We start from the raw sequence: 20787 nt of genomic DNA, 5'->3' as shown, positions 1-20787 counted from the left end.
GAAAATTCACAGAGAAACTCACAGTAACGACCAGGAGGACGATAGATAACAGCAAATAAAACTGGTTTTTGGGACTTCCAATTTGGATGGACAAGACTAAGAGTCAAGCTTTCAAATGAATTAAAGCTCTGTCTGGGTTTTTGATTAATTAATAAGCTGGAATGGAAGATTGCTGCTAATCCTCCGCCTCGGCCCGTGCTACGAGCATTCTGGCAGTTAGTGTGACTCAGGGGTGTTGACTCATTTAAACTAACATATTCATCCTGCTGTAACCAGGTTTCTGTAAGGCAGAATAAATCAATATGTTGATCAATTATTATATCATTTACTAACAGGGATTTAGAAGAGAGAGACCTAATGTTTAATAGACCACATTTGACTGTTTTAGTCTGTGGTGCAGTTGAAGGTGCTATATTATTTTTTCTTTTTGAATTTTTATGCTTAAATAGATTTTTGCTGGTTATTGGTGGTCTGGGAGCAGGCACCATCTCTCCGGGGATGAGGTAATGAGGGGATGGCAGGAGGAGAGAAGCTGCAGAGAGGTGTGTAAGACTACAACTCTGCTTCCTGGTCCCAACCCTGGATAGTCACGGTTTGGAGGATTTAAGAAAATTGGCCAGATTTCTAGAAATGAGAGCTGCTCCATCCAAAGTGGGATGGATGCCGTCTCTCCTAACAAGACCAGGTTTCCCCCAAAAGCTTTGCCAATTATCTATGAAGCCCACCTCATTTTTTGGACACCACTCAGACAGCCAGCAATTCAAGCAGAACATGCGGCTAAACATGTCACTCCCGGTCCGATTGGGGAGGGGCCCAGAGAAAACTACTAAACTAAAATCCTGCAGGGTAGCAAGGTCCCCCTGCTCAAGCCAGCACATGTCCAGGCCCGTTTGAAGTTCACCAGTGACCATCTGGATGATCCAGAGGAGGCATGGGAGAAGGTCATGTGGTCAGACGAGACCAGAATAGAGCTTTTTGGAATCAACTCCACTTACCATGTTTAGAGGATGAGCACAACCCCAAGAAAACCATCCCAACTGTGAAGCATGGGGGTGGAAACATCATACTCTGTGGGTGCGCTTCTGCAGAGGGGACAGGACGACTGCACTGTATTGAAGGGAGGATGGATGGGGTCATGTATTGCGAGATTTTGGCAAACAACCTCCTTCCCTCAGTAAGAGCATTGAAGATGGGTCATGGCTGGGTCTTCCAGCATGACAATGGCCCCAAACACACAGCCAGGGCAACTAAGGGGCTGACGTCCATGATTTCAAAAAACAATTTGAAATGTGGACTCATCAGACCACAGCACACTTTTCCACTTTGCGTCTGTCCATTTAAAATGAGCTCGTGCCCAGAGAAGGCGGCGACATTTCTGGATGTTGTTGATGTATTGCTTTCGCTTTGCATGGTAGAGTTTTAACTTTCACTTATAGATGTAGTGACAAACAGTGTTGACTGACAATGGTTTTCTGATGTGTTCCTGAACCCACGCGGTACGATCCTTTACACAATGACGTCGCTTTTTAATGCAGTGCTGCCTGAGGGATCGAAGATCACGGGCATTCAGTGTTGGTTTTTGGCCTTGCCGCTTACATGTAGAAAGTTCTCCAGATTCTCTGAATCTTCTGATTATATTATGGACTGTAGATCATGGAATCCCTAAATTCCTTGCAATTGAATGTTGAGAAACATTGTTCTTAAACTGCTGGACAATTTTTTCACGCAGTTGTTTACAAAGTGGTGATCCTCGCCCCATCTTTGCTTGTGAATGGCTGAGCCTTTTGGGGATGACTTTTGGGGATGCTCCTTTTATACCCAATCATGACACTCACCTGTTTCCAATTAACCTATTCACCTGTGGAATGTTCCAAACAGGTGTTCTTTGAGCATTCATCAACTATCCCAGTTTTTTGTTGCCTCTGTCCCAGCTTTTTTGAAACATATTGCAGGCATCCATTTCAAAATGAGCAAATATTTGCACAAAAATAATAAAGTTTATCAATTTGAACATTAAATATCTTATCTTTGTGGTGTATTCAATTGAATATAGGTTGAAGAGGATTTGCAAATCATTGCATTCTGTTTTTATTTACATTTCACACAACGTCCCAACTTCACTGGAATTGGGATTGTATTTAGAATGCAGTCAGACTGCACTTTGACAGCTGTTTGAGCTTTTTCCACTTTGACCGCACCTCAAATGTTTTGAACATGAGCTAAATATTCGGGCCAGCCACAGGAATTTGCCCGACTGTATGGAGTGCGCACAGAATGCTGTCGAAGGTGTTCGATTGCGCCTCGACTTTGCCCGAATGGAGGTCAAAGTTTCATTCAGATGGCATTTGGGCTCATTCAGCCTCTAGTGTGACAAGGGTATAAGATTCATCCCTCACTTCATGATTGTTGGTGAAGTGCATACATTGATTATCTCATTACAGAGGCACCTGTCAGTGGGTGGGACATATTAGGCAACAAGTTAGCATTTTATCCTCAAAGTTGTCATGTTGGAAGCTGGAAAAATGTGTAATGTAATATCCACAATCTACATTAAACCAAGGAAACACAGTTAAGAGTTCTGCTGTGCAGAGTGTCGTCCTATTCACTTAGGAGCCACCGTGATCTGATGTTAGATGGGTGGGGCTTAAGTAAACTGTGTGCTGACGCAGGTGAACAAATGAACAATCCAGGTGGAGGAAGATGATGTTTACAGAGAGGCTGCATTCTTTTCCACTCCACCGCCCAAAGTCACCACCCAAATTCTTATCTGCAAACAGTAGTCTGAGAAAGTAAAAGTGATGATTTGTTTCTTTTTGCAAATGAACACAACTTTTTCATAGTTAAATATAAAGTGAAGGTTCTGAAGGTTTGATGTATTTGTGGATTTTCACTCATTTTCAGTGCACTCATAGGGGTCTGGCCACAGTTCTTAACTCTGTCCTCAGGCAGTACTTTTATATACAGTACATATACACCTCAATAGAGGAATGCATGATTTGGAGTCATAATGGACAGAATAATGAACATATTTCAAAGAGAATATGCTGTACAGTATTTTTCAAAAGCTATCTTTTTATTTTTTAAATGAAAATCATTCAGAATTGCCTTGGTGGTAAAGGAATGAATCTGTGTGACCTTCATGCTATTACCTGAACTAAAATTTACAACTGCTTGCTTCATCTGCTCTTTTCATTCATATAACATTCAGAACATTACCATGTTTAATGTAATATAATGTACACACGGCCCACAGACACACGGGAATGTGGGAAGAGAGAGAGTGACAGGATTGGACTCAAAAATAGACACACAAACTGATATATATGGATATGTGTGGAACTACACAGAAGACAAAGCACAATACATTAGCGTGCCCTTGCAGCCTCAGTGTGGTAAACTCAAAGCAAAGAAAAACTGACTTTGCTCTTGGACTGCAGCACACTCACTCACTCACTCACTCATCTTCAACCGCTTTTCTGGGTTCGGGTCACGGGGGCAACCCTTTCAGCAGGGGACCCCAGACTTCCCTTTCCCAGGCCACATTGACCACCTCTGACTGGGAGATCCGGAAGCGTTTCCAGGCCATTGTTGAGATATAATCTCTCCACCTAGTCCTGGGTCTTCCCCGGGGTCTCCTCCCAGATGGACGTGCCTGGAACACCTCCCTTGGGAGGCACCCAGAGGAGGCATCCCTACCTGATGTCTGACCACCTCAGCTGGCTCCTTTCAACGTGAAGGAGCAGCGACTCTACTCTAAGCTCCCCACGGATGACCGAGCTTCTCACCTTATCTCTAATCGAGACACCAGCGACCCTCCTGATGAAGCCCATTTTGGCCGCTTGTACCCGCGATCTAGTTCTTTGGTCATGACCCAACACTCATGACCATAGGTGAGAGTAGGAACGAAGATTAACCAGTAGATCAAGAGCTTCGCCTTTTGGGTCAGCTCCGTTTTCATCACAACAGTAAGGTAGAGCGAATGCAGTACCGCCCCTGCTGCGCCGATTCTCCGTCCAATCTCACGCTCCATCGTCCCTTTACTCGTGAACAAGACCCAGAGGTACTTGAACGCCTTCACTTGGGGCAAGGCCATATTCCCTATTTGGAGTAGGCAGTCCATCGGTTTCCTGCTGAGAACCATGGCCTCAGATTTAGAGGTGCTGATCCTCATCCCAGCCGCTTCACACTCGGCTGCGAACCAATCCAGTGAGTGTTGAAGGTCTCTGGCTGATGAAGCCAGCAGGACCACATCATCTGCAAAAAGCAATGATGAGACCCTGAGCCCACCAAACTGGAAACCCTGCTCTCCCCGACTACGCCTTGAGATCCTGTCCATGAATGTCACAAACAGGATTGGTGACAAAGCGCAGCCCTGGCGGAGGCCAACCTCCACCGGAAACAAGTCCAACTTACTGCTGAGCACCCAAACACAGCTCTCGCTTTGCGAGTACAGAGATTGGATGGCCCTGAGAAAGGACCCCCTCACTCCATACTCCCGCAGCACCTCCCACAGTATCTCTCGGGGTACCCGATCATACGCCTTCTCCAAGTCCACAAAACACATGTAGACTGGGTGGGCATACTCCCAGGCACCCTCCAGGATCCTTGTGAGAGTAAAGAGCTGGTCGGTTGTTCCACGACCAGGATGGAACCCGCATTGTTCCTCTTCAATCTGAGGTTTGATTATCGGCCTAACCCTCCTTTCCAGCACCCTGGAGTAGACTTTACCAGGGAGGTTGAGTAGTGTGAAGTCCCTGTAGTTGGCACACACTCTCTGGTCCCCCTTTTTAAATATGGGGACCATCATCCCAGTTTGCCACTCCTTAAACACTGCCCCAGACCTCAACGCAATGTTGAAGAGACATCTCATCCAAGACAATCCCTCCACACCCAGAGCCTTCAGCATTTCTGGACAGATCTCATCAACCCCCGAGGCCTTGCCACTGATGGCTCCCTGACCACTGGTGTCCACCATGGTGTTCAAGGGTTGCCGCCCCTTGAGGCACCTAAGACCTTCAGGCCGCAGCTCCTCACTGCAGCTTCAGCAATGGAAGCTTTGAACATTGCCCATTCTGGTTCAATGCCCCCAACCTCCACAGGGAAGCTAGAGAAGCTTTGCTGTAGGTGTGAGTTGAAGATGTGTTGGATAGTGGGCTCCTCCAGATGTTCCCAGTTCACCCGCAGTATCTGTTTGGGCTTTCCAGGTTTGTCCAAAGTCCTCCCCCACCTTCTGATCCAACTCACCACCAGATGGTGCGCAGTTGACAGCTCTGCCCCTCTTTTCACCCGAGTGTCCAGAACATGCGGCCTCAAATCAGATGATACAATCACAAAATGGATCATCGATCTTCGGCCTAGGTTGCTGTGGTACCATGTACACTTATGAGCATCCTTATGTTCGAACGTGGTGTTCATTATGGACAGTCCGTGACTAGCACAGAAGTCCAATAACAAATGACTATTCAGGTTTAGATCAGGGAGGCCGTTCCTCCCAGTCACACCTCTCCAGGTGTCTCTGTCATTGCCCACGTGTGCGTTGAAGTCCCCCAGCAGAACAATGGAGTCCCCCACCGGAGCCCCATACAGGACTCCATTCAGGGACTCCAAGAAGGCTGAATACTCCAAAATGCTGTTCGGTGCATACGCACAAACAACAGTCCGAATTTCCCCACCACCACCACCCCAGGACGCAGGGAGGCGACCCTCTTGTCTACTGGAGTAAACGCCTAAGTAGCGGCGCTCAGCCGGGGACTCATGACCATTCTTAGACTGGCCTCTTGCCAGAGACCAATTTGCCATGGGATACCCTACCAGGACAATAAAGGCTCCAGACAACACAGCTCTCAGGTTCATAGCGGCACACAAACCTCTCCACCACGATAAGGTGCTGGTTCTCGGAGAGGCGAACTGCAACAGTTAGTCACATATATATATCGAAAGATGCCTCTTTCGATATATACAAGGTCTGTCCATAAAGTATAGGTCCTTTTTATTTTTTTCAAAAACTATATGGATTTCATTCATATGTTATTACGTCAGACATGCTTGAACCCTCGTGCGCATGCGTGAGTTTTTCCACGCCTGTCGGTGACGTCATTCGCCTGTGAGCACTCCTTGTGGGAGGAGTCATCCAGCCCCTCGTCGGAATTCCTTTGTCTGAGAAGTTGCTGAGAGACTGGCGCTTTGTTTGATCAAAATTTTTTCTAAACCTGTGAGGCACATCGAAGTGGACACGGTTCGAAAAATTAAGCTGGTTTTCAGTGAAAATTTTAACGGCTGATGAGAGATTTTGAGGTGATACTGTCACTTTAAGGACTTCCCACGGTGTGAGACGTCGTGCAGCGCTCTCAGGCGCCGTCGTCAGCCTGTTTCAAGCTGAAAACCTCCACATTTCAGGCTCTATTGATCCAGGACGTCGTGAGAGAACAGAGAAGCTTCAGAAGAAGTCAGTTTCAGCATTTTATCCGGATATTCCACTGTTAAAGGAGATTTTAATAATGAAAGACGTGCGGACGGGTCCGCGCGTCGGCACAGGAAAAACACCTCCATGTTGATAACCATTTGTAAAATCCAGGCAGCTTTTGATGGCTTTCAGTGGAGTGAGTATATGAGAAATTGTTTAACAGCTGGACATGTTCCAACTTGTCCTTAAGGCTTCCAACAGAGGTGTTTTTCCTGTGGTGGAGCGTCGCAGCGGCTGCGAGCCGACGCTGCAATCCGTCCGCACGTCTTTCATTAAAAAAATCTCCTTTAACAGTGGAATATCCGGATAAAATGCTGAAACCGACTTCTTCTGAAACTTCTCTGTTCTCTCACGACGTCCTGGATCAATAGAGCCTGAAATGTGGAGGTTTTCAGCTTGAAACAGGCTGACGACGGTGCCTGAGAGCGCTGCACGACGTCTCGCACCGTGGGAAGTCCTTAAAGCGACAGTATCACCTCAAAATCTCTCATCAGCCGTTAAAATTTTCACTGAAAACCAGCTTAATTTTTCGAACCGTGTCCACTTCGATGTGTCTCACAGGTTTAGAAAAAATTTTTATCAAACAAAGCACCAGTCTCTCAGCAACTTCTCAGACAAAGGAATTCCGACGAGGGGCTGGACGACTCCTCCCACAAGGAGTGCTCACAGGCGAATGACGTCACCGACAGGCATGGAAAAACTCACGCATACGCACAAGGGTTCAAGCATGTTTGATGTAAAAACATATGAATGAAATCCATATAGTTTTTGAAAAAAATAAAAAGGACCTATACTTTATGGACAGACCTCGTATATTTATCATATACCTATAACTGATATGCCAATATGATTGGATAAAACACTAAAGAATAAATAGCAATAAACCCTTGTTATATTTTTCGCAGACCAGTAATATTTTTCATATCACCCGAGTAAAACCCACAAAATGAATGTCGCCTTGGTAATCAGCCAATCCATACATATGTTGTGACGTCACGGCACGTGCGATTGTTGTTGTTTACTCAGATGGCACGATGGCCACCGACGAGGGCGGACGCCCTCAGCGATTTGTCTTACATTCATGGCTTTTTACACTCTTCAGAAAACCATACAATACAAACCATACATCGGCCGAAGGCTATATGGTTTTCTTCAGGGTGTATAAAGCCATATTCATCTGTAAACAACATGATAACTGATAATGTGACTGGACTGCAACAATTAGTCATATATATATATGGAAAGAGGCATCTTCAGATTATGTGTTCAACTAAAATTGGCGGGGAGGATCAAAGGTATTGAGTTGGTATTTCACATCTACTCACAACTATTTTGTCAAACACGACCAGAAGAATTATAATTTACACCAGTGTAACACTTTCAGTTTACTCAATGGTCAGAGAAAATTGTCACTATCAGTGTGTCATCACTGTGCAAGAGAGGAGACAAAGAATTACTCCCGAGGGAGAGATCTCCTCCAAGTGCCCCCTTCCAAAAAAACCCACAAAATTTTGCACAAACAGCCATTTTTTTATTATTTTATTCTTATTTTTAATATTTTAGAAGTGCCCCTGAAATTGCAATTGAAACTGACATCCAAAGACCGCAGGCTACATTACTACTTTAATATTTGAGATTTCTCCTCTAAAGGCCCCCCTTCACACATAGTACAAATAAGTAGGAATCAGGGCGAAATAGCCCATTTTTTGACTTGTCATGTTGCCTCCCTCTCTCTAATAAAGGCACTCTACTAACTCTCTTCCTCTTGTTCTCTGTTTACCTGCAGCAATACCTGCGGCCAGTAGAGGATGTGGCCTCGGCACAGGAGGACTGCTATAAATTTGCAGTGTCTCAGTCCAGCACCGGTACAGTCATGGGAGCTGTTATCATGGAAGGCTTCTATGTGGTATTTGACCGTGAGAAGAAACGCATCGGCTTCGCTGTCAGCACTTGTCACGGTGAGGAGGATTAGGACATTTAGCAATTGAGCTGTTCGTTTTCAGCGTGTTTCTCATTTATGCTTCCATTTGTTCTAGTGCATGATGAGTTTCGGACAGCATCTGTGGAGGGCCCAATCCATGGCGCCGACCTGGAGGACTGTGGCTATAACATCCCCCAGACAGATGAGTCCATGCTTATGACGATTGCTTACATCATGGCGGGAATCTGCGCTCTCTTCATGCTGCCGTTGTGTCTCATGGTGTGTCAGTGGCGCTTCGCCCGCTGCCTCAACCCTCACGGCGACTTTGCCGATGACATATCCCTCCTAAAGTGAAAGGGCAGAAAAGAGGACAGAGGGAAACCTACACTTGAAGCAAAGGACAGACATGGATTGTGGTATTTTGTGTTGTTGGATATTCAGTGTCACTACATGCTGCTAGAAGACAGCTCTGGGAAAAAAAAATCAGAAATGATGCATTATATATATATATATATATATATATATATATATATATATATATATATATATATATAAAAGCAGAAACAGAGTGCAAAGATGATTTAAATGGGAGTACACAAGAGGACGTAGAGCTGTGACTGATATATAAGAAGGAAAAATTGAAAGTTGTACTGTTGATGATAGAGCGGCCTGTTTTGGCAACTTATATGCAGGGGAACAAAAGTGGAAAAACTGAGTGAAAAGGAAATTTGAAAGAAAAAATGCAAACCACATTTAAAAAAAAATCTTATTGTTACGTATATAGTGAATCGACTATGAAGATGGCGTGAAATTGAGAGTGAAAAGATTTGTTTTGTTTTTTTTTTCCTCTTTACAGTGCTTAGCTCCACACTGTTGTATACTCACTGGCCACTTTATTAGGTACACCTGTTCAATTACTTAATACAAGTACAGTCCCCTCCAAAGATATTGGAACAGAAAGGCCAATTCCTTTGTTTTTTTGGTTCCCCGAAGACATTTGGGTTTAAGATCAAAAATGAATATGAGACCAGAGTTCAGAATTTCAGCATTTATTTCCTGTATTTACATTTAGGCTTAGGGCATATCACCTTTTGTATTATACCACAACATTTTTTGGTCAGCAAAAGCAAAGGCAAAATAATCTTAAAGTCAAGAACATTTAATATTTGGTGGCATAACCCTTGTTTACAATAATCACCTCAAGCCTGTGACTCATGAACATCACCAGACTGCTGCATTCTTCATTTGTGATGCTATTCCAGGCTTTTACTACAGCTTTCAGTTCTTGTTTGTTTTGGGGGGTTTCTCTCTCCAGTCTCCTCTTCAGGAGGTGAAATGCATGCTCTGTTGGGTTAAGGTCAGGTGATTGACTTTACCAATCTAAAACTTTGTGCTTATGAAGTCCTTTTGTTTTGTTGGCAGTATACTTTGGGTCATTGTTGTGCTGCATGGTAAACTTCCTGCCAATTAGTTTGGGTGCATTTCGACGTAAATTGGCAGACAGTGTTTCTGTACACTTCTGAACTCATTCTTCTGCTACCATCCTCAGTTACATCATCATTAAATATTAATGAGCCTGGTCTCGAAGCAACCATGCAAGCCAAAGCCATGACATTACCTCCACCATGCTTCACAGATGAGCCTGTGTGTTTCAGATCATAAGCAGTTCCTTTCTTTCTCCACACTTTGGCCTTTCCATCACTTTGATAGAGATTAATCTTGGTCTCATCTGTCCATAAGATTGTGTTCCAGAATTTTTGTGGTTCATTTCTGTATTTCTTTGCAAACTCTACTCTGGCCTTCTGATTCTTATTGCTGATTGGTGGTTTGCATCTTGTGGTCGTCGTCGGCATCCATCCGTCTCGAGAGACGTGTTGCTCCTTTGATCAGCTGCATTTCCTGGAGTGGCTGTGCAAGCCGATGCGTGAGTGACAATCTCTGTCACATTTGGTGCAGACAAAAGATGTTGACCGTTGTGCCGATTGCTGCCGCTCCTTTTGCCTGGCTCTCTGTTGGGTGGCGGTTGTGTTCTGCGCTTCCTCTGAAATTTTCACACCCTGCCTCACAGTAATGCGCCAAGCACAGCGTTCGTCTGCTAGGCTCTCCCACGTCTTGATGTGAAGACATGGGAGAACTGCTTATGATCTAATGGAACTGCTTCAGATCTAAAGCCTGTGTGCTTCAGATCATAAGCAGTTCCTTTCTTTCTCCACACTTTGGCCTTTCCATCACTTTGATAGAGATTAATCTTGGTCTCATCTATCTATAAGATTGTGTTCCAGAACTTTTGTGGTTCATCTCTGTATTTCTTTGCAAACTGTACTCTGGCCTTCTGATTCTTATTGCTGATTGGTAGTTTGCATCTTGTTTTATGGCCTCTATATTTCTGCTCCCTGGAGCTTCTTCAGACAGTGGAGTGTGATACCTTCACCCCTGCACTTTGGAGGTTGTTGGTGATGTCAGTTACTGATGTTTTTGGGGTTTTTTTTTCACAGCTTTCACAATATTTCTGTCATCAACTGCTGTTGTTTTCCTTGGCCCACTTGTTCTGTGTCTATTGCTCAGTACACCAGTAGTTTCCTTCTTTTTCGGGACATTCCAAATTGTTGGATACGCCCAATGTTTGTTCAAGGGCTCTGATAGATTCTTTGTTTTCTCAGCTTCAAAATGGCTTACTTTTCTCCCATAGACAGCTCTCTAGTCTTCCTGTTGGTTTATCCTCTTTAACAAGAAATGCAGTCTCTATAGGTTAAATCCAAGGCTAAATCCTACACTAGTCATGCAGGGTCAGTTAATGTTCGAACAGTCAGTCTAAAAGGCAACACCTGGCCAACAAGAAACACCTGTTAGTCACATATTCCAATAGTTTTGCCCACTTGAAAAATGGGTGGGTTCAAACAAAGGGTGGTATGTCCTGAGTTGTTGAAAACACCTAGATGTAAATACCAAGAAATAAAAGCTGAAGTTCTGAACTCTTGTCTCATATTCATCTTTTGTTCTTAAAGTCAAATGTCTTCAGTGAACAGCTAAAACAAAGAAATTGGCCTTGCTGTTCCAATACTTTTGGAGGGGACTGTACCTAATCAGCCAATCACATGGCAGCAACCTCAATGCATTTAGGCATCTAGACATGGTGAAGACAACTTGCTAAAGTTTAAACCGTGCATCAGAATGGGGAAGAAAGGGGATTTAAGTGACTTTGAACATGGTGTGGCCGTTGGGCTCGTCTGACTATTTCAGAAAATGTTGATCTCCTGGGATTTTCACACAAAGCCAACTCTAGGGTTTACAGAGAAGGGTCCAAAAAGAGAAGATATCCAGTGTGTGGCAGCTGTGTAGATGAAAATGCCTTGTTGATGTCAAAGAATGGGCAGACTGGTTGAATGGGGGACTTCATGATGCCGTCATGTTGATGTGGACCAACATCTCTGAACAGTGTTTCCAACAACTTGTTGAATCTATGCCATGAAAATTAAGGCAGTTCTGAAAGGCAAAAGGGGGTCCAACCCGGTACTAACAAGGTGTACCTAATAATGGCAGCACGGTGGATTAGTGGTTGGCACTGTTGCCTCACAACGAGAAGGTTTGATTCCTACTTGTGGCCTTTCTGTGTGGAGTTTGCATGTTCTCCCCGTGTTTGCATGGGTTTCCTCCCACATTTAAAGATATGCAGGCTAGGTGAATTGGAACCTTTATAATTGTCCAGGTCTCCCTTGCAAAAGACGTCTTGAGCTCAATGGGACTAACCTGGTAAATTAAATTAAACTGTCCAGTGAGTGTACTTTAGGGTATAGTGAGCAAAGAGTGAACGTAGAACCTGGAAAAATGACAAAACTCCTGACTGATGGGTTGTGGATCCAGAATAATAACCCATTATTTAAGGCTGATATTTTGTATGATTACACCATAATTTTATGTGTGATACAAGGACATGGACATGTGTGTTTATGAATCTGTTATATGTGATTTATCAATGACTGGAACAAGTTGGATGTGTGCAAGCATGCCTGTATGTGTCCACAGCTGTACTGTAAGTGGAGAATATGCAGAAACACAGAATGAAAAGGAAGTTAACTACTGAGTGTGAAATTTTACATTATGCCAGCAGACTTTTGCAAATTATGTAGAGGCTAATTTGGTGAAATATCAGAGTGTTAACAATATTTATTCAGTTTTGCTTCATGTGAGACTGGGGCCCAGTATGGTCAGTATCAGATGTCACTATTTCTTCTTATATTGGTATCGCAAATATATCTGTTGTACATAAACTGCACACACACACGACAAATTTTGCTTACCCATACCAACTGCTGCTGCACCATCTCATGATTTGCACATGTAATAACAGACTAATTCTCTATAACTTTCAGAAAGGACCACATAGGAGTTCAGAAGCAAAACCCACCAAGTCCAAAACAACACGTTTTTAGTTGAGACCAACATGCATTTGGTTGCTTTAGTAGCTAGCAATATGTAAAATATTAAAGAATTTAAACATACATTTTTATTTATTTGTTGGAAATCTGTACATTTTCTTGTGTGTTCCTGTAAATTTCAATTTTTAATTGCATTTTTTGCAAATAAAAAAATGGACTTGATGGGTTTTACATTTGAACTCTTCATCTATACTTTGAGAAGGGAACTAGCCCAAGATATGTATACACTAAAGAGCACTATCCACAATGGACAGAATGTACTGTCTCAGAAAGCTGTAATGAACTCAGAAATGTGTATTTATCTTTCATGTGCTGGCTGCTGCCACCACTGTTGGACCAATAAAAACTTGTAACTGTAACATTTGATGTAACTTTGATCATTTCACACAGACGTTTTAGTGACGGAAAGTATCAAAAACAATGATGACTCATCGCCACTATATATACTCAACAAAAATATAAACGCAACACTTTTGGTTTTGCTCCCATTTTGTATGAGATGAACTCAAAGATCTAAAACTTTTTCCACATACACAATATCACCATTTCCCTCAAATATTGTTCACAAACCAGTCTAAATCTGTGATAGTGAGCACTTCTCCTTTGCTGAGATAATCCATCCCACCTCACAGGTGTGCCATATCAAGATGCTGATTAGACACCATGATTAGTGCACAGGTGTGCCTTAGACTGCCCACAATAAAAGGCCACTCTGAAAGGTGCAGTTTTGTTTTATTGGGGGGGGGGATACCAGTCAGTATCTGGTGTGACCACCATCTGCCTCATGCACTGCGACACATCTCCTTCGCATAGAGTTGAAGAGAACACCTCTCCAACATGCCAAACACCAGCGAATGTGAGCATTTGCCCACTCAAGTCGGTTACGACGACGAACTGGAGTCAGGTCGAGACCCCGATGAGGACGACGAGCATGCAGATGAGCTTCCCTGAGACGGTTTCTGACAGTTTGTGCAGAAATTCTTTGGTTATGCAAACCGATTGTTTCAGCAGCTGTCCGAGTGGCTGGTCTCAGACGATCTTGGAGGTGAACATACTGGATGTGGAGGTCCTGGGCTGGTGTGGTTACACGTGGTCTGCGGTTGTGAGGCTGGTTGGATGTACTGCCAAATTCTCTGAAACGCCTTTGGAGACGGCTTATGGTAGAGAAATGAACATTCGATACACGAGCAACAGCTCTGGTTGACATTCCTGCTGTCAGCATGCCAATTGCATGCTCCCTCAAATCTTGCAACATCTGTGACATTGTGCTGTGTGATAAAACTGCACCTTTCAGAGTGGCCTTTTATTGTGGGCAGTCTAAGGCACACCTGTGCACTAATCATGGTGTCTAATCAGCATCTTGATATGGCACACCTGTGAGGTGAGATGGATTATCTCAGCAAAGGAGAAGTGCTCACTATCACAGATTTAGACTGATTTGTGAACAATATTTGAGGGAAATGGTGATATTGTGTATGTGGAAAAAGTTTTAGATCTTTGAGTTCATCTCATACAAAATGGGAGCAAAACCAAAAGTGTTGCGTTTATATTTTTGTTGAGTATATTTGTTTGAATCATGGAACCATGTTAATATACTATATAACTGAAAGTGTAGCTGGAGGGTGGATTTGGGGTTTATTCAGAGGTCATTGTGGGACCTTTGATTATGTGTGTTAGATCAAACGTCAATGTGGGACTAAAGGTTAACCAGAGATTTGTATCTTAAGCAATAATGAATGACGTGCATTCAATATTAACTGGTCATTACTGGAGACAGTCTTGGCAATCAATCTGCTTTGTGTGGCCCTGATCCCATCAGGTCTGGGCAGTGAAGCAGAGTAGAACCTGTTTAATATTGGACCGGCTTGGGAACACCAGGGGGCTGTACATTTGGAGTTGTATCAAGTAGGGCATCCGGTGTAAAACTTGCTCCAGATTAGAGGGTGAAACAGGAATAGATTTTCACTCCTGTCCCATCCCAATCCCGGGCCAGAGTTTAAAAAAAAAAAGACCCGTCCCTTCCCACTCCTGGTAAAATGACTCCCACTCCCATCCCGCTCTCATTCAGAATGACTCCTGCTCCTGTACTGCTCCCATTTTTTTCCCCTTCTTTTATATTTTAGGCAATACACTGAATTTGATAGTAGAGAAGCTTGAATCTTAGACTGGACTGTGTTGCTTGACACGAGGATGTTTCGCTTCAAATCTCAGAAGCTTCCTCAGCTAAAATTCTTGCTCTGGTAAGAATTTTAGCTGAGGAAGAAACGTCCTCGTGTCAAGCAACACAGTCCAAGTGAAGATTCAAGTTTCTCTACTGTGGAAACCACCTGGACAACTGAGAGCCTTCACAGAAATATTGCGACCAACTGTGGACATGAGGCCCTGGCACCGGGGGCGGAGTTAGCCTATTTTTAGGGGTGCTCAAGCACCCCTATATATATATATATATATATATATATATATATATGCTTTTATACTACTATTTTTTAAACAACCTATTTCAAGCATTATGCCAAAATATGTATTACAAGAACACAGTAATTTGATCATCTCCCCTTCTTGGGCAAATGGTTCAATCCACGAAGCGCACCTACATTCATCTCTCTCTCTCTCTCTCTCTCCGTCTGCAACTGCGTCTGCTCTGACATATGTTTGTGTCGCGTGGTGCTGCTGCGGGTGGCGCTGATTTAGCAGAGGCGCTGTCCTGTGAGCGCTGGTGGTAACCTCACCCAGCCGTGCTGTCAAGTGATTGCCAGGCAACTGTCACATTTGCGAGGTATTCACAGTTTATGTCTCTGAATGTGAAGAGCAAGTGCAACTTTCTGAAAAGTGCTTATTTTACTCACCTGGCTGCCTATCGCAAAACACAGTATATTGCTCTACAAATTAGTGCGCGCTGTGCGTGCTCAAATGTAAGATTGATTCAGTGTTGTCTTTTTTTTTTTTCAACTAAATCCTCTTGTCAGCTACTAAATGGTGCTCGCCCTTCAATCTGTGTAGCTCCCATTAACAAATCCCTCTCCTACATCAAATACCATGTACACAGATCTGACCTTAAATGCTTAGTTAAGGTCCTTAACTAAGCATTTCAGAATTAAGACAGTAAACTTTACCACAAAGTTTAATGCACAACATGATAAGTGAATAGTTTAAATTCCTGCTAAAAAGGCATAAATCATAAAACTCATTTTGTATTTTTATTTGTTGGCAGTAAGTGGCAAACCAAGCCTGCAGTGCAGTGATGGATATCAGAGCATTTTTTTCAAAAGCAAAAAAAGCTTCAGGTGAGGTTTGTGCACGCTATAGAACTTATGTGATAGTAGATATGGGCATTGAGAATAGCAAAGGATGGAAAGTGAAGCTTGGGGTAAATTGAATATGTGTATCAGACTGTGGAGGTCACAACCCACTGTGCGTTTTTTTTTTTCACCATACGTTTTCTGTGGATGCCACGGCCACTACGTTTTTGTAAAAACGTACGGAGGCGGTAGCAAGAGGAGGGAGGGAGTACGTTCAACGCACATCTCTAGGAGTGTAACGATGAAGAGAGTTGACAATAAAGCAGTATGTTTGTGTGGGGTCGCTTTTCTTTTTTATGAGCGGGACCGGAGCGGCAGGTGTTTTTCGGCGTCTGCAATGCATGAGCATGTCCAGCCTGCAGCGGTCAGTTGTACGAGTGTTTACTTGCCTCGAAAAGTTACAGCTAGTTAACAGACTGAAGCTGTGGAGTGTGTGTTGCTGATGTTTGGAAATAAAGTCCAAGTTCAAGTGAGAAGCTGCGTTGTGCATGCATGTCTGTCGGCCTCCATAGTATGTGGTTCAATAGTAATTGAATGAAAACATGCTGCTTTGAATCTGTACTGAGGCAGTACTCACAACGTGCGTCATCTGTACTGCTGGTGAATCCACAGCCTGACGGCAGCGAAAGTTCTGCATGCACTAAAACCTCTACGGCGTGTCTGCGTGCTCCTAAATTCGTACTGAGGCAGTACTTACGACATACAGATCTCCAAATTTAGCCCACGTTTTTGCAAGTAGACTGCACGCATGTGCAAGTACGGCGGGTTGTGACCACGGCTTTACTTGTGTTACTGGTGTTTTGGTATGAATTCTGACTTTTAAGTCACACATTTTTTTCTTACTTTTAAGGACTTCATTAGATCTTGTCTGTCCTTTCTATGCTTTGCTGTTAATTCAATAAATAATTCATATTCATATATTTTTTATCCTGAACCCATTTATGTGCAGTATACCATCTGTGTTCTCCATCCAGCCTTATAGTGGAGTGCTGCTGTAGCTGTACTAAACCAGGTCCTCCTGCACATGGCACTAAACCTCACTGATCATAACAACTGCAACTACTGTATTTTTATGACTACAACGTGGATGTGCGTGCTGCCAGAAAAGCCGGGACATCAGTCAGTTTGTAGAATAAATAAATGAATAGCCAAAACTAAAACACAATTTAAGTAATGCCTAAAACTGTCTAAATGTAATTGAAAAGTGATACCAGGGTGAGTGTTCTGTACTAAGTACTATGACATAATAATCTGTTAAGATGAAATAAAAAAAAATCTTCAGTAACTATAGGCTCATAAGACTAATATAAAAACAAGGTTAATATACTTTACTCAGCCTCTGAATATTTCAGACCTGCTCCTAAGTTGCAATTACTATTTGCCCTCACCACATTAGGAGATTAAATTATTTGTTATATAAACTGCACCAGAATGCAGGAATTTTATGTATGAGCCATTATCCATTTGTTGGGAAGGTGTAGTGACACGGACCCACAACAAGGGGGCGTTAATGAACGGACAATGGATAAGCCAAAAAGTAACAATTTAATGTTGTGAATTGCACAACGGAATACAGAAAAAAACAACTAGAGGAGAACAGTCAATTGTATACAAGGTGACGTGTGGGCAGGCTCGAGGATAGAAGACGTCTGTCCAAAGAAGAGCCGGATCCCACACGGCTTCCACCGCCAGCGGATCTGAAGAACACCGGAGCCGCCAAGTCCCAAGCCCCAGGTGGCCACCGTCTCCAGCTGTCAGACCAGGTGAATTACCTTGCTTAGTAGCTGATTTCTCGGCGGGGAGGTGGAGTTGCAGTCCGGCCTTTATGGTGATGGTGAGTAGTGGATGAGTGACAGCTGGTACGGATGATGAGTGACAGCTGTCACTCCCGGTCGCTCCGATGCCCTCTCTGCGGTCTGCATGGGCCTTAGCCCTCGTCCGGGCTCTGAGCAGGGCAGAGCGGGCGGTACGCCACACCCGACGGCACTTCCTCAGATGGGCCTGGACTGAGGGCACCCCGACCTCTACCTCCACTAGCGGAAACAATGGGGGCTGGTACCCCAAACACACCTCAAACGGGGAGAGGCCGGTGGCAGATGAAGCTTGGCTATTATGAGCGTACTCGATCCAGGCCAGATGGTCACTCCAGGCTGTCGGGTGCGCGGAGGTCACGCAGCGGAGGGCCTGCTCCAGTTCCTGGTTCGTCCGCTCTGCCTGCCCGTTCGTCTGGGGGTGGTACCCAGACGAGAGACTTACGGTGGCCCCCAGTTCCCTGCAGAAACTCCTCCAGACCTGGGAGGAGAACTGAGGACCACGATCAGAGACAATGTCCGATGGAATCCCATGCAGACGCACGGCGTGGTGGACCAGGAGGTCTGCAGTCTCCTGGGCCGTCGGGAGCTTCGGGAGGGCCACGAAGTGGGCCGCCTTGGAGAACCGGTCCACTATCGTGAGGATGGCGGTCATGCCCTGGGACGGCGGGAGGCCCGTGACAAAGTCCAGGCCGATGTGAGACCAGGGGTGATGAGGCACGGGCAGAGGCTGGAGTAGGCCTTGGGTCCTGTGATGGTCGGCCTTGCCCCTGGCGCAGGTGGTGCAGGCCTGGACGTACTCCCGGACGTCGGCTTCCAGAGACGCCCACCAGAAGCGCTGCCGGACCACTGCCACGGTTCTTCACACCCCTGGGTGGCAGGAGAGTTTGGAACCGTGACAGAAGTCAAGGACTGCAGCCCTGGCCTCTGGTGGGACGTACGTCTTGTTCTTGGGTCCAGTCCCTGGGTCCGGCTTCCATGTCAGGGCCTCCCGGACGGTCTTCTCCACGTCCCAGGTAAGGGTGGCCACGACAGTGGACTTGGGGATGATGGTTTCCATTGGGTCTGACAGCTCGGTCCTGACTTCCTCCTCGTGCACCCGGGACAGGGCGTCAGACCGTTGGTTCTTCGTCCCAGGACGGTATGTGATCTGAAAGTCAAAACGCCCGAAGAACAGTGACCAGCAGGCTTGCCTGGGATTCAGACGCTTGGCGGGCCGGATGTACTCCAGGTTCTGATGTTCGGTGAAAACCACGAATGGTACCGAAGCTCCCTCCAACAGGTGTCTCCACTCCTCCAGAGCCTCCTTCACCGCAAGAAGTTCCCGATTGCCGATGTCATAGTTCCTTTCAGCCGGGGTCAACCTGCGGGAAAAGTAGGCACATGGGTGGAGAACCTTGTCGGACTCCCCGCTCTGGGATAGCATGGCTCCTATCCCTGAGTCAGAGGCATCCACTTCGACTATAAACTGGCGTTTTGGATCGGGCTGCACCAGAACTGGCGCAGTCGAAAACCGACGTTTCAACTCCCTAAACGCGGCTTCGCACTGATCCGACCAGGTGAAGGGGACTTTTGTGGAGGTCAGGGCTGTCAGGGAGCTAACTACCTGACTGTAGCCTTTGATGAACCTCCGGTAAAAATTAGCAAAACCGAGGAACTGCTGTAATTTCCTACGGTTTGTTGGTTGGGGCCAATCTCTCACCGCCGCGACCTTGGCCGGATCAGGGGCGATGGAGTTGGAGGAGATAATAAACCCCAGGAAGGACAAAGAAGTACGGTGGAACTCGCACTTCTCGCCCTTCACAAACAGCCGGTTCTCCAATAACCGCTGCAGGACCTGACGTACATGCTGGACATAGGTCTCAGGATCCGGGGAAAAGATGAGTATATCAGCTAGATATACGAAGACAAACCGATGCAGGAAGTCCCAAGACGTCATTTACCAAAGCTTGGAACGTCGCGGGCGCATTGGTGAGGCCGAACGGCATGACCAGGTACTCAAAGTGACCTAATGGGGTGTTAAATGCCGTCTTCCACTCGTCTCCCTTCCGGATCCGATCCAGGTGGTACGCATTCCTAAGATCCAATTTCGTGAAAATTTGGGCTCCATGCAGGGGCGTGAACACTGAATCCAACAGAGGCAAAGGGTATCGATTGCGAACAGTGATCTCGTTCAGCCCTCTGTAATCAATGCATGGACGGATTCCGCTGTCTTTCTTGCCAACAAAAAAGAAACCTGCACCCATCGGGAGGTGGAGTTCCGGATCAGCCCGGCAGCTAATGAGTCCCGGATGTAGGTCTCCATTGATTCGCGTTCCGGACGTGAGAGGTTGTACAGCCTGCTGGACGGGTACTCAGCGCCCACTATCAAATCAATGGCACAATCGTATGGACGGTGCGGGGGCAGCGTGAGTGCCAGATCTTTGCTGAAGACGTAAGCAAGATCGTGGTACTCCTTAGGCACCGCCGTCAGATTGGGGGGACTTTAACCTCCTCCTTAGCTGTCACACCGGGTGGAACCGAGGATCCTAAACACTCCCGGTGGCAGGTTTTGCTCCACTGCGTCACAACCCCAGATGGCCAATCAATCCGGGGATTGTGTTTTAACACCCATGGAAAACCCAAAATCACTCGGGCGGTAGAAGGTGTTACATAAAACACAATCTCCTCCCTGTGATTTCCAGACACAACCATTGTCACTGGCTGTGTCTGATGTGTGATTAGTGGAAGAAGGGTGCCATCTAGTGCCCGTACCTTCAAAGGTGAGAGCCTCCATCCTCCGATTGAGAATAACATTCTGCTCAGTGACTAAGTCCAACCGAGCAGTGAAAGCGGTTAAGATTTGCTGCAGCTCACC

At 45.3% G+C, this 20787-nt stretch overlaps 1 protein-coding gene across 1 annotated transcript in view; it reads left to right on the top strand.

The window, feature by feature from the left end:
- Positions 1 to 8871, top strand: part of LOC117508921 (beta-secretase 1-like) — a 35488-nt gene extending 26617 nt beyond the window's left edge. The window contains exons 3-4 of the mRNA XM_034168759.1: positions 8206 to 8421; positions 8500 to 8871. Coding sequence (XP_034024650.1) covers positions 8206 to 8421; positions 8500 to 8738 — 455 coding nt within the window. The 3' untranslated portion in view covers positions 8739 to 8871. The remainder of the gene's footprint in view (positions 1 to 8205; positions 8422 to 8499) is intronic.
- The last annotated feature ends 11916 nt before the right edge of the window (positions 8872 to 20787 follow it).

The sequence above is a fragment of the Thalassophryne amazonica genome, chromosome 4, assembly GCF_902500255.1.
Source record: "Thalassophryne amazonica chromosome 4, fThaAma1.1, whole genome shotgun sequence".
NCBI lineage: Eukaryota > Metazoa > Chordata > Actinopteri > Batrachoidiformes > Batrachoididae > Thalassophryne > Thalassophryne amazonica.
Note: the sequence above shows the minus strand (reverse complement) of the source record. Positions and strands in the feature narration are given on the sequence as shown.